This window comes from Myotis davidii, unplaced genomic scaffold (genome assembly GCF_000327345.1).
Source record: "Myotis davidii unplaced genomic scaffold, ASM32734v1 scaffold370, whole genome shotgun sequence".
NCBI lineage: Eukaryota > Metazoa > Chordata > Mammalia > Chiroptera > Vespertilionidae > Myotis > Myotis davidii.
The window spans coordinates 2,060,233-2,073,749 of NW_006288615.1; the positions used below are offsets into that span (position 1 = coordinate 2,060,233).

The following is a 13,517-nucleotide window of genomic DNA, read 5'->3' on the forward strand; positions in this document are numbered from 1 at the left end:
ACTAAGTCTTGAACAAGGTGATTGCAAACATAAAAACTGATTCTCATCTAAAGTGGAAAGGAGAACAGGAGATGGGCCCTTAGTCCTGATGAAATTTGGCAATCGGAGAAGAACTGTTGAGGAGCATGGAGAAGGCAGGGAGCGCTGTTTTTATGAGCATCTTACCAGAAACTGATCCAGGAGTAGGAGCTATGACAAGATACCCTTGGCTCAATAAAGAGATCCTGTAGGAGAAAATCAGTGTGAAGCTATATAGGGGAGAAGAACTGTTGAGGAGCATGGAGAAGGCAGGGAGCGCTGTTTTTATGAGCATCTTACCAGAAACTGATCCAGGAGTAGGAACTATGACAAGATACCCTTGGCTCAATAAACAAGACAAAAGAACAGGAACCCAATATGTCAGGAAACCAGATTTATAGACAATGCTAACCTGGAAGTAATTGTGATTTAGAGAGATCTGTAGGAGAAAATCAGTGTGAAGCTATATAGGGTTAGGAACTATGGACCCCAGGTCAACATCACAGAAAAGATCCTTGATAATGACAGAAGAAGGGACTGATTCAAATGTGGGGGATGCTGTTCAAGAGCAGGAATATTCAAGGAGATGGGCAGTAATAGAAAGAAGAGAGGAAATTGTGCATATTTTGAGAGAAGAAGAAGAAGGGGAGCCAAGCCTCCAGAAGCATGAAACAAAAATAGGGAAATATATGCAGATAGAAACACAGAAAGAAGAATACTACAAGCTGGAAGGAGTACAGGAGAATCAGACACTACCTCATGAAAAGGCCAACAAGAGCGAGAAACAGACATGGGAGGGACAGTATGGTGCAAATAGGGGTTCAATGAAGCACCAGGACTTTGTAGGAACTACAGCAAGGCCACCAATCAGGGGCAGCTGTGGGAACAAAAACAGGTTCACTGTGGCCATGGGTGACATGAAAAGCCATTGCCAGTCACCTAAGGTGCTCATGGAAAACACTTAGTGAGATGGACTGGCCAAGGCGCTTTCAGTCCAAAGGGGGACTTGGGTCTAACTATAAGAGTGAGGTTGAATCCTCCAGGTCCAGATGGGCTCTGTATTGATACCTGGGGGGCAGGCATCCTCAAGTCCTACTTTATAAAGGTTAAAGGGGAATTAGGGGAGAATGACATTTCTGGAATAAACTTCTCGTTTTTCACCCCAGGCACTGGTGAAAACTCCTATCAAAGCCTGACCTGGATCTGCTCACATCCCTTGAATTACAATGGTCTGTTCCTGTTGACTTCTGTGACCCTTTGCAGTTCTGGTCCCACCTGGCAGGTGCTATGGTGGGAGGGCTGCTTCTTTTTAGTAATGATCACCCAAAATTGTCCATCTTGGCTTCTGCAATTTATCCAAGCATTTAGATAACAGAGTCTTAATTTTCTTGGTTGCCTGAGAGGGTCACTCCTTCCTTATTCCTTAAATCCACTTGCCACCAGCTCCTGACAACCTGGGCCTCGACATATTGCCCATGCACCTGGCTTCACAGTTTTCTGCCTCTGTCTTGCTTGAATCTGGCTGCAGCCTTGCTTTGACATCACATCCAGCTGTGGCCAGCACTGTAGCAAGGGTGGTGGGGTAGGGGTAATAAGTGTGTTCCTCCTGGGCTAGAGTCTCTTACCTGTTGGGTCCCTCACCATGGACGCCATGTGCCTCCTGAGCAAACCCTCTCCCATCATCTCTGGAGCAGCAGGCCTGGAGCTGCCCTCCAAACACCTGACCAGCCTCCAAAAAAATACTTTTGTAATTTAGCAATCAATAACCACTGTTTACAACTCTTGACCTTCCCTTAATCTATAACACTCTTAATAATGGTATTAAATTATTTGAAATATTATATATTTAAGATATTAATCAAAAAGTTAATTTTCTAATCAGTCACAATATCTCTTATAGTGATATAGGCAATATTTTATTTAATCGTCTCAAACACTTAAAATGATGGTATATCACCCTGGCCAGTGTGGCTCACTTGGTTGGAACATCATCATGTACATGGAAAGGTCGAGGGTTCCATTCCCTGGCAGGGCACATACCTAGGTTGCCGGTTCAGTTCCCAATTGAGGCACATACAGGAGGCAACCAATTTCTTTCTCAATCTCTCTCTCTCTCTCTCTCTCCCTTTTTTTCTCTAAAATCAATGAACATGTCCTCAGATGAGGATTTAAAAAATACAATGATGGTGTATCAACCACATTTTTCAGAGAACAAAGAATGAATGGAGACTTTGGCTATTTGTGCAAGTTCAGCCACTGAGACTAGGGATAGACCTTGCCTTAGGGCGGTGTCAGAACAAGAAGTCTGCTGACCCATGGCTGGCTTTAAATTCTGCCATGTGGCCTTGGGAAGTGGATTTCCCTCTTTGTTCCTTAGTTTCATCACCTACAAAATGGAGGTGATAACAGTACCTACTTCACAGGGTGATAGATTTTAAACAAGTTATGTGATGTAATGTATTCACAGTCATGCCTGGTACCTCATCAGTGTTCCATGCATGTGTTAATATCACTATGTTTAATGATCATTATTATTTGTATCTAGTGCCAGAGTCTAAGCTTTTAACTACTACAGTAAACTGGGATATTTGGAAAAGCAGTGATAACAGTAATACCAACCTCAGGCCCCGGAAAATAAATTGAGGGCCTCAGATTCTGTACCCTTAAGCACACTAGTCTATAAGAAGAATCATGGTTTGTTGCATGACTCTCCTTTGGAAATGAGTGACAGGGAGGAGATTCAGGAAAATTCACTATGGAAGGCATTGCAATGTAGCTTCCAGTGGGAAGAATATTTAAATTAGCAATAAATTTTTATAAAAGAAAAACTTCTCGGAGTTATTTTTGAAAGCATAGTTATACTTTTAGCAAATCATATTTACTCAAAAAATTTAATTTAAAAATATCTTTTAAAGTATATGAATCAATGTTAGCCATGTAGCCACCAGTCCTGCTGGTGGGAATAGGAAGGGTGAAAGGAAAGAATTGTGAGGAGTAATGAGCAAGGAAGGGATTCTTATGTGTGTGCATGTGCGCATGTGTGCGTTTGTGTGTGTGTGGCGGGGAGGGGGTTTGTGTGTGTGTGGCGGGGGGGGGGGGCGGGGGGGAGGAGGATGCAATGACATTATGACTCCCAATGTGGTCTGAGAGCAAACCTGCTTGAAAATAAAACCCCAGAGCATCATAATGATTGAGAACAATGTATACTAGTATAAAGAGAGGAATTTCAAATTTCAAAGATAAATTTTAAAATTTCTTAAATTTTTAAATAAAAATAAAGAGAGGGATTTCAACCTACAACCCAAATGATGCACAATAAGCAGGGATGGTTGACTGTGATATGCACAGGCGAGGGAAGGGCTGTGTCTCATGCTTATCACCCTAGGAGGAGGCTCTAAGGAACTTTAGATGTGGCATTACAATGCACCAGGATTCACATTCTGTATTAAAATTAGGGGAATTATTTTTAAATCATACTTTACATAAATAACTTTGCTTAGAAAATAGCACTAAATGAAAAAATCCAATCTGCACTGAAAAAAATATTTACCAATTCATACAACTATTGAGGTTGGTAGGAACAGAGTGGAATGGGTCAATGGAATCCATAATGAACCAAGGAGGCCCACCGTAAGGAAGAGGGTGCACTGGTCCTGGGTGGTTTACTCAGGGATTCATTCCTTATAGGCTTCTGCTCTGCTCTGCCCTCTATCTCTGGCCACAGACCCCTGCAGCCTTGCTTTCTAGGTCTCTTGCTACATCTTCCTGCTGGATTCCTAAAGTGGGAGACACCAGCAAGGGAGTGGAGAGTGGAAGCAAAGGAGAAGCATGGTACTTCCCTATCACTGTCTTGGGCAGCAATTCTCTCGATAGCTGCATCTCCCATGACTCTACCTCCCACCAAGCAGGTCACCTATGGTCCAGCTTCTACCTACCCGGTGACTTGACACATGAGCTCACCCTTGGTCCCTCCCATAGCTTCCTGTTGACTATTCTTCAATTTGGAATTGTCAGCTCTTCCACCAGATGTATAACTAACCCCCTGGATTAAATTCCCTCTGCTCCAAAGGCTTAGAGAGCTTTATATTTTCCTGTTGGGCCCTGATTGATGCTCAAAGCAAATAAAATAACTACTAATCAAAATGTGGTTTAGGTACATCCCCACCTGAAAATGGACTGTCAGAGCACCATCGTGAAAGAGGACAGATAAATGTGAATGAAACAGTTACAACCAGTAACAATAATGATGCACTAGAAAGCCAACAAGCGAATGAACAAAGTGCCCAAGAGACTGAGTCAGCAGGTAAGCCTGAATGGCTGGGTTTGATGAATGTGGAGAAGCCAAGGGGCATTTGCTGGTGGCAGAGAATGAAGTAAGGTAAGACTCAAGGAGGCATTCATTAACAAAAAGGGGGCAATCACACAGACACACAGAGTGCAGAAATGGATCCTGATATATTGATAGGAGAGACCTGGAGAAAAAGAGAAATAGATAGGAGACAAAGGGAGAAGAGCTGCAGAGCCTCACTGGGGAAGATAGACAGAAACAAAAGTCAAAATAAGTCAAGGAGAGTTTTACGGTGGAATCAACGAAACACAAACAATTTCACTGAGTCAAAGTGGCAATATACGCAGTCAGGCTCTAAGTAGGAACAGGAGAAGAAAAGAGAAGCCAGTAAGGTGCAACAAAATGGTAATAGGCAGAGTAAGGCTCTGTGGGACCTCAGCTGTTGTCTTTTTTTATTTCAGAGTCCTACGAGCAAGTACCCATCCAAGGAAATAATGAAAATGCAAGACTAGAGATGCCCAGCCCATTGCCCTCTGATGAAGAAAGTAATTATTACCTACCTTACCATTGATCTAAGTATATCTTTGCTTTTCTATGAGAGCAAAAGCTTTCCTTTGTTCTCCCATAGTAGCCATCTCCCCCAACCACCTAAACACCAGGCAAGACACACAGCCTTGTGCACAGCCTCTAGCTGTTTTTAATAGGTGGAAAAGGCCAGGGAGAAAGAGAACTCAGCTCTTTGATAAAGGGTCATCCCTGGAGGAAAATGCAAAGAGAGAAACTATGGAGAAGGTGGACTGGGAACACCCAAACAACAATGTATAAAAGTGAAATAGAGTTCACATAAATTGACATGGAATCCAACCAGTGCCATGATGTGGAGTTGGTAAAAAGAAATAAGCTGCACTTCACTTTTAGAATTTATAACAGAAACATGGAAGTCATGGGTAATGCTGCTGGTTAGACCTTCAACTAAGGAAGCCCAGGTGAAGGACCTTTAGAATGAAGTGGCAGGTGGAGGGATTTTATGCAGTGCACAAAATCACAGGGGACAACTTTGGTGATGATTTGAATGCTTGAGATGGGGTGTTGGGGTCCAATCCCAGCAGGTCCAGGGGTTCCCAAAGGTGTGGACAGAGTCGGCAAAGAAGGAATAACACAGAGACAGTGTTCAGTCAATCATCATAGCCAGGTTCTCTTGCCAGGTTCTATCCAGGATCTCTAGCCAGGTTCTGTCCAGGTTCTCTTTTCCCTCCCTAACTCCAGGGAAAAATCCTCACCTGGGGAAACAACCTTTCTCAGGGAGGTGGTCCTGTTTAAAACACATAGCGTTAAGAGGGGGGGCAAACATATGCCATATACTCCAGGTCCCTTGAAACATAAGCTGTGCAGATGTTTCTTCCTGCAGCAACTGTGTCAAGCAGCAAGGGTGGACCAGCTTCCGGCAATGAGGAAAATATATGGAAAGGCAAAATTGATACAGAAGAGGTATACACAGGTCCCATTACCAATTAAAAACCAGGGATAGAATGGAAGAAAGCAGGAACCAAACAGAAAATGTAGGAACTAAAAAATCAGCTAGGGCATAGGAGCGCTAGGTCTAGAATGAGGCAAGAGAAACCTGAGGTGACAGATAAAGGAGATCTCACTCAGCACCTTCTTGTGTCCTGAGCACCTCATTTGCATCACCTTAGACCCTGCTGGGCCCTGAGGGAAAGACATAAAAATGTGAAGGAAAAGAATATGAACAAAGAAAGACACAGAAGGAAATGAATGCCAGTACATAGAAAAACTGAGGGAGACACAAAAGAAACTATGTAAAGAATGAGTAAAGAACAATGAATACAGAACTGGTAGAGAGATGACCGAATAAAGAGAGAGAGCAGACAAATCAAGATATTGTTTTATTTGAGAGACAGTCATAGGTAAAAAGACACAAGGGGCTGTTCATAATACCATTGAGAAGTTAAGGTGTCCACAATGATCAAAAGGGCCCTGGAACATTCTCAGATAAAAATAGGCCTCCTATTGCTTCTTGGCCTTTTGACTAAGATCAGGTGTAGTATCTATTTTTATCAGTTTAGTATCTGATACATCCTTTCTCTGAGGACAGTGTTTTGTGGGGTTGTATGGTGTCACCCCAAAGAATTCAATTAAAAAGATAAATTTTTTTAAATGACCTCTTTCCAGATATCTAATTATTTCCATGACTTCAGTCACCATTTATGATCTATTGATTTCCAAACACACATCTCCAGCCCAGACCTGTCACCTATGCTCATTTGATCAAGTGCCTGAAGCTCTTGATGGGAAGATCTAATGACCATCTCTACTGGAGGCTGTATCAGTTATCTACTGCTGAGTGGCAAACAGTTCCAAAATGTAGTGGATTAAAAAACAACCATGATTTTATTTGCCACTTCTGTCAAGTCCAACTTTTACAAATCTCCTCTACTCTAATCCAGACCCCTTTCACTTCTCACTTCTGTATAGGAACAGTCTCCTGCTGGGCTCCTTTTTCCTATCTTGCTCCTTTCAGATCCATTCTTCACACTTCAGCTCAATGGACCTTTCAAAAATTCAAACAAGGTCTTATGGTTCTACTGTTTAAAGCCCAATACCATCTTGCGGCCCTCAGTATTAGGTCAATACTGCATGCTGTGGGGATTAAAGGACACCTACCACAGCTTCATATTTCCCCTTCCTTCATGCCACCTTCCCATTGAAAAAACTCCATTTAGTTACTTGAATTTGCCCAGCTCTCACAACTAAATCTCTGCCTTTACACATGTTTTTGGGTAACAGTTTGGTATAATCTTTTAATGATTTTATTTTTTAATGGATAACTTATATTATGGAATACTATGCAGCAGTGAAAATAAATGTGCAAAGTAAATACAAATGACTTTAACACACATAATGTTGAAAAAATAAGTCAAATCCCCACAACTAAATGGCAGAGAAGTAGAGTCATAAAGAAGACATGGTTCCATTTATACAAATTTATATAAAATATAGAACTGACAAACTTAATTATCTGTGATATTGAAAGCCAAAGTGATGGTTAACTTAAGCAAGATTGGTGGGAACAGTTAGTGACAATCATCACTAAGAGGCTTCTGGGGTGTTGTCAATCTTCTATTACTTGACCAAAGTTATGGTTACTCAGATATGCTTCCTCTATAACAGTGGTTCTCAACCTTCCTAATGCCGCGACCCTTTAATACAGTTCCTCATGTTGTGGTGACCCCCAATTTCATTGTTACAAATTGAACATAATTAAAGCATAGTGATTAATCACAAAAACAATATGTAATTATATATGTGTTTTCCAATGGTCTTAGGTGACCCCTGTGAAAGGGTCATTCAACCCCCAAAGGGGTCACCACCCACAGGTTGAGAACTGCTGCTCTATAATAATTCAAAATACATGATTTACCCATTTTTATCCATGTATGTTTACAGTGATTATTATTCTTATTTTTTTAAAAGAAAATAAAAAATCATCGTCATCAAATAATGAGAAGAGTGAGTAAAAACAAAAAACAATGATAGTTAAGAGCTGCATAATAATAAGACAGAGTTGAGCAGCTGAAAGGAGAGGGATGGAGGTAACTTTCCCTAGGATGGAATTACAGGAAGAAGGGCTTGTTGATTGTAGTGAGGGTGCTCTCTCCCTTTGTGGGAGACAAATAAAATTCTTCATTTATTATAATTTTGTTCAGGAGCAGAACTACCCAACCATGGAATCCAAATAAATTCCTGTTCTGTACGTCTGGTAGATATAAAGAAGGAAAAGCCATTTTTTAATACAAATGCTGAAAAGGACACCCAAATATCTAACGTAATAGGTAAGACTGACTGAAAGAATGTGTGATATGAATCCCAAATACTGTAAGGTCTGGCACATGTCACCAGGGTCCACCGAGGAGATTCAGGTGACCTTGGACGGAGGCAGGAGAAGAGGGAACCAGCACCTTAGCAGTGATTTTTGGCAGAAGAGGGTTCCTAGGAATTGAAAAAAAATGCCAAAACACTGAAATTGCAGATATAAGAATTGATGTCTGAGAAACTATTTCTAAAATAAAAGAGTGATGTATGGTGGTAGGAGATGAAGAAAAAAGAAAACAAAAGATTTTTAAAAAGAAAAAAATAATCAGAGCCAAGATACTTCTGAGAGGAAATGAGAAAAAAATGCATGAAGGAAAAAAGAGGTATAAAGAGATAACATCCCCAGAAAGACAGGCATAATTAAGGGAAATGGGCTGAGCCAAGAGGAAGGTGAAGTAAAATGAGAATGAAAGAGAGGTGGAATAAGGGTGGGGATTGGAGGTAGACTGAGGATGGAGGTAGGAGAGTAAGGGTGGGGGGAAGAAGTGTGCTGCAGGATGGGCAAAGCTGCTCTCTGTGCATGAATTTCACCACCTTCTGGGTAGGACTTGGAGCAACCTGCAGGTCGCACATTTGGGTACAGACCAGGGAGACCTGAGTTAACTTAGCTTCTCATTATGGGGTTTTCTGTCCATGGGCTCCTTGGCCCCATCCTGAGACACTAAGGGGTTTTTCTCTTCTGTGCAGTGATCAGCAGTGATGAAGATGAGTCCCCCAAAGCCTCTACCTCGGGACAAAGAAGGAGGCCTGGTAAGGAGGTGGGAGCTCAAGGCTGGGGCTGCAGGAACCTCAATTAAGTGCTACTGTTTCCTGAGGCATCAGTTCTGATTTATTCTGTACCACGGATCCAGTTTATCCTGCAATCCCATTCTTTGCATTCTTCCTTGACCTTTTTGGGAAATGCAGGAAGATAAGAAATAGATATATATAATTATTAAATATATGTATACATTTTTTGAGGATGACATCTATTGATGGGTCCTAATAGCCAATATATGTACTCTATGTTGATTGTACAGTAGAAATAAGCTAGCACTAACTAGTTGTTATGACTATAAAGTGCTGGATTTCTACAGTAATTTCTATAGAGAAGAGAAACCTCATATTTCTTAATTGGACAGTCATGTTGTCATCTGATTACAAACTTTGAATCATGTCTGAAGGTAATTCATCCAGCTCTCTAGTGTTAGCAGAAATAAATACTTCAAGTAAAGTATTCTGAAACCTAAAGTGGTGTTTTTTAGAGTTTTTCAGCAACTCATGATATATAGAGTGATTTTGCAAAGGACCTTTGCAAATAGTGTCTTAGTTTTTCGTTTATAACAGCCTTGAGGATTAAGCAGGAAGGACACTATTATCCTTGTTTCTGAATGAGAAAATGCAATCACATAAACCTTTCGGGGTCATCTACAAAGCCTCATGAAAATTAAGGGAAAGACAAGGCTACTGGGTTCTGTGTTATTTCCTCTGTAAATTAGAGCTCGAAATAGTTAACAAAATGCTGTTTCCTCAATCCCATGAGCAGCACAAATGGTCACAAACGACAGCTATTTAGTGCACAGACTGGTGGTTGGTTTTCCCTTCCTACTTTCTCAGAGAGCATTTAGGAAAACACACTAGGAAAAGATCTAAGAACAAATAAAAATGTTACCTGGTCTTGAGGTTACAAATGATCAGTATTTCAAATAATATGTTCATTCCACTGATCACTAGATCTATCTAAGTAAAATGTAAATGTACTTCAGTTTTCAGGGAGTATGCATTCTAACTTATGTGTTAGTGTAAGCAAACTGCTCTAAAAGGACATTTCGATATAGGTCTATGTCTCAGACACAAGAGAACATTATTTCTCAGCCTTGTAAACAGTTCAAGTTGGTGTATAGGAGGCTCTTTACCTTTAGCACACGATTTCCAAGCTCTCCCACAAAGAAACAACAAATAAAGGAAGTGTGAAATGATAAGAGAAGGGGTAAGAGGCAGGAGAGAGGTATAGGAAAGTAAGGTTCAAACAGAGCAGAGGGGCTCTTTGCTAGTGACTTGTCTCTGTTCTAAGGACAAGGAATGGAGCATCACTAACCTACAAGGCAGGTGACATAGAGGGACAGACCAGGTGGGCCTGTGTGTAGGCCATGGTATACATGGGTTTTCAAGATTTTTCAAGTTGTATTAGAGCAGTGGTCGGCAAACTGCGGCTCGCAAGCCACATGTGGCTCTTTGGCCCCTTGAGTGTGGCCACGAAGTTTCAATCGCACTGTACGTGCGTGCCCGCACTTGGTATTTTGTGGAAGAGCCACACTCAAGGAGCCACGGTTTGGCGACCACTGTATTAGAAAATTTCCTCCTGAACCAGTTTCTTGGTCACATACTAAGACATCTAAAGAATCCTATTCTTTTTTGCACTGATCAATAACCTTGACTCCTTAGAATCAAATGGGGAAGGAGCGATCCAAGAAGCCACCTGCTCAGCACCTGAGATTGCACCACATTTAAGAATATTAGGATTGCATTCCTGGATGAAAAATACCCAGAGTCTAAACCCAGAGCTCTATTTCCTAATAAATCTTATTCTGACATTCTCTATATGCATTGATTCTATTACTTCCAGGGAACAATTTTCTCCTTTTAACCTCTTTGACCCTTTGGAATATGAAAGGGGCAAAAGGCATTATAAACTATTGTTTAACTAGATTTAACTATTGTTTAACTATTAGTGCTGAAGAATTGAAATAATATAGGTAGTCTTTACCAACATGGTTTATATTCTACAGAGCATAGTAAGCACAGCATTTCTGTATTTGCTGACAATATTGTCATTAGTCCCCAACTTAGAAAGTCTTCAAAGAATAATTTGTGCTGCTACTTAATTATTGACATAAAAATAGCTTCAGCCCAACTACTCTCAAACCCAAATGATAGTTAAGTGGTGGGCTTACATTGTGATTTTTCACAGGGCTTTTATGAATAAAGATTTGTTTTGTTTTCACAAATATTTTAACTGGGAGATAGAGTAACTAAGTTATCCCCATATTATAGATGAGAAAACTGGAGATAGAAAGTGTAAGGGTCGGTTATAAATTCACATGGAGTGTCAAAGGGAGAGCCCAGCATTATGACCTTGGGCACCAGAACTTGATTCAGTTGAAGAAAAGAGGAAAATGATCATCTCAACATCAATATTATCATCAACCCTATCTGCTATGTGACTTATCATAGAATTTGTAAGACTTTGTTGTACAAATAGCTGTTTCTTCCCTCCTACTTTACAGAACCCCTGGATTTGAGCACATCACCCACATGCAGAAAAAGACTTTGGGAAAATGGTAAGAGTAAATAAAAATTCTTCATAGTTATAAATGAACAGTATTTTCTACAAAATATCCATTCTAACTTTTTTATGCCCTTCAAAGTAAAATATAAATTTGCTTTAATTTTAGCTGGTTTGGATTTTAACTTTTGTATACGTTAGGCTAATGGCTATAACATATAAACACAAAGAGTCAAAGACTCAAACACAATAGAATTTGAATTTTTTCTCAAGTAAGCATTCCCAGGAGGATTAGATGGTGTGCAGGTGGGGCTCTATTTCACAAAGTCATTCTGGAAAGCAGCCATGGGGAGATCTGCCTTCTTCAATACCAGATTTCCAAGACAGCCCTGAAAGAGGAGCAGAGCTAAAAATAAATGTGAACACAGATAAAAAGCAACAACAAATCCATAAAGAGACAAGTAAAAGAAGAAAGCAAATCCAGTATAAAAAAAACAGAGGGTCAAGAGAAAGCAGAGATGCCCACTGGGATGAAATAGCTTAGTCCCAGGCTCAGGGGAGAAGGGGAATAAAATACTGCCCTACAGGTCACATGAATGCAAAAGGCAGGTCATGGAGGTCTCAGGGAGGGTCATTCTAGCCTGGGTTTCCAGAGCTTCCCAGGTTTTTCCTCTCTAGACTCCTTTTCATACACTGAGACCTTCAAAGGGACATTTGCTTCTTCTTCAGGGAGAAATCATGAAGAGTCTTCTGAGTCCAGTGCAGACGAGACGCCCCCGGCAATCAGGAGTTACACAGTGAGAAGTGATCCTGAGGAGGAGGGTGAGGACTGCCATTGCTGGGCTCCAGGACATCAGGAGTCTGAGCTCATGGTTCCTGTTTCTCTGAGCACACCCCATGGCCCAGGGAGCCCATTCCTGCCTTGGTCTCATGTGGTCACTTTAAAAACTGCAAAGAAAGGAAACATTATAATTCTGGCTTAAACAAAAAAAGGATGGCTCTTGTTGGATGGCAGTGAATCTTATTCCATGTTTTCAGACATGTCATCATCCCCAAGTGTGGTGGATCACATTGGGATGTTCCCATACTCACCAGCTATTCTGCACAGAGCAGAGAAAGTGGGACAGGCAGCTACTTTTCAGTTTTGTCATAAACTTGTTCAAACCTCAATTGACTCCGGTCATACTCTCTATTGACAGAAGGAACAGCTTCTGGTTATTACCATCAAATCCCATTTACAACTTTTGTCTGATGACCCCCAATATGACATTGGCCTGCAGAGTGATATTTTTTGAAATAGCTTCACAATTATGGGGAATCACAAATGTGATAAATAGTTTACATAGACTCATGGCAGCTAAGTCAGATTCACTGCCAAATTAGTTAGCTGCCAGGCTATGAAAAAATGTTGGTTTTCTTTTTTTTAATTTTGTTTTATTGCTTAAAGTATTACAAAGAGTATTACTTATGTCTCCTTTTTTGTCTCCCTTTGATCTTCCCCTGGCCTCCCCTACCCCCCAGTGTCTTGTGTCCATTGGTTATGCTTATATGCATGCATACAAGTCCTTCGGTTGATCTCTGTTGGTTTTCTAACACTAATTTTGCATATGGGCTAAAGGATGTGGGTCTTTGCTCCACTTGATATTGATCTATTTCCTTTAGATGGGAAGAAACAGAAATAAAAATCATCCTGTCTTTATGTTCCAAAGCCTTCTACAATGTGAAGAGTCCTAAGATTTAACTCTTTTCGTTATGGAGTACTAGTTGTGTTTTACCTTATCTCCTAGATTCTCCAGATATTGGAAACCAATCTACTCTGAAGATGAGCAATAAGAAAAGACGTAAGAACAATCAAAACTCTTTTTTTATAATTAAATCTTTATTGTTCAGATTATTACATTTGTTCCTCTTTTTCCCCCCATATCTCCCCTCCTTCCAGTTCCCACCCCACCCTCCGCCCTAACTCCCCACCCACTGTCCTCATCCATAGGTGCACGATTTTTGACCAGTCTCTTCCCGCATCTCCCACACCCCTTTCACACCAAAAAATAGTCA

At 40.8% G+C, this 13,517-nt stretch overlaps 1 protein-coding gene and 1 long non-coding RNA gene across 6 annotated transcripts in view; both read left to right on the top strand.

Annotated features, from left to right (window-relative positions):
* LOC102753211 (nuclear body protein SP140-like protein) overlaps positions 1 to 13,517 on the top strand; it is a 65,168-nt gene that overhangs the window by 22,741 nt on the left and 28,910 nt on the right. For 2 of the 5 annotated variants that reach the window (XM_015561853.1, XM_015561855.1), the window contains exons 4-11: positions 1,185 to 1,247; positions 4,172 to 4,321; positions 4,768 to 4,851; positions 8,032 to 8,157; positions 8,885 to 8,947; positions 11,464 to 11,517; positions 12,192 to 12,284; positions 13,250 to 13,303. In XM_015561853.1, coding sequence (XP_015417339.1) covers positions 1,185 to 1,247; positions 4,172 to 4,321; positions 4,768 to 4,851; positions 8,032 to 8,157; positions 8,885 to 8,947; positions 11,464 to 11,517; positions 12,192 to 12,284; positions 13,250 to 13,303 — 687 coding nt within the window. The remainder of the gene's footprint in view (positions 1 to 1,184; positions 1,248 to 4,171; positions 4,322 to 4,767; positions 4,852 to 8,031; positions 8,158 to 8,884; positions 8,948 to 11,463; positions 11,518 to 12,191; positions 12,285 to 13,249; positions 13,304 to 13,517) is intronic. The other 3 variants (XM_015561854.1, XM_015561856.1, XM_015561857.1) reach the window with 3 other exon arrangements.
* Positions 4,858 to 6,688, top strand: LOC107182595. Its single transcript, XR_001513309.1, has 2 exons — positions 4,858 to 5,392; positions 5,759 to 6,688. It is a non-coding gene; the product is annotated as an uncharacterized LOC107182595 (long non-coding RNA).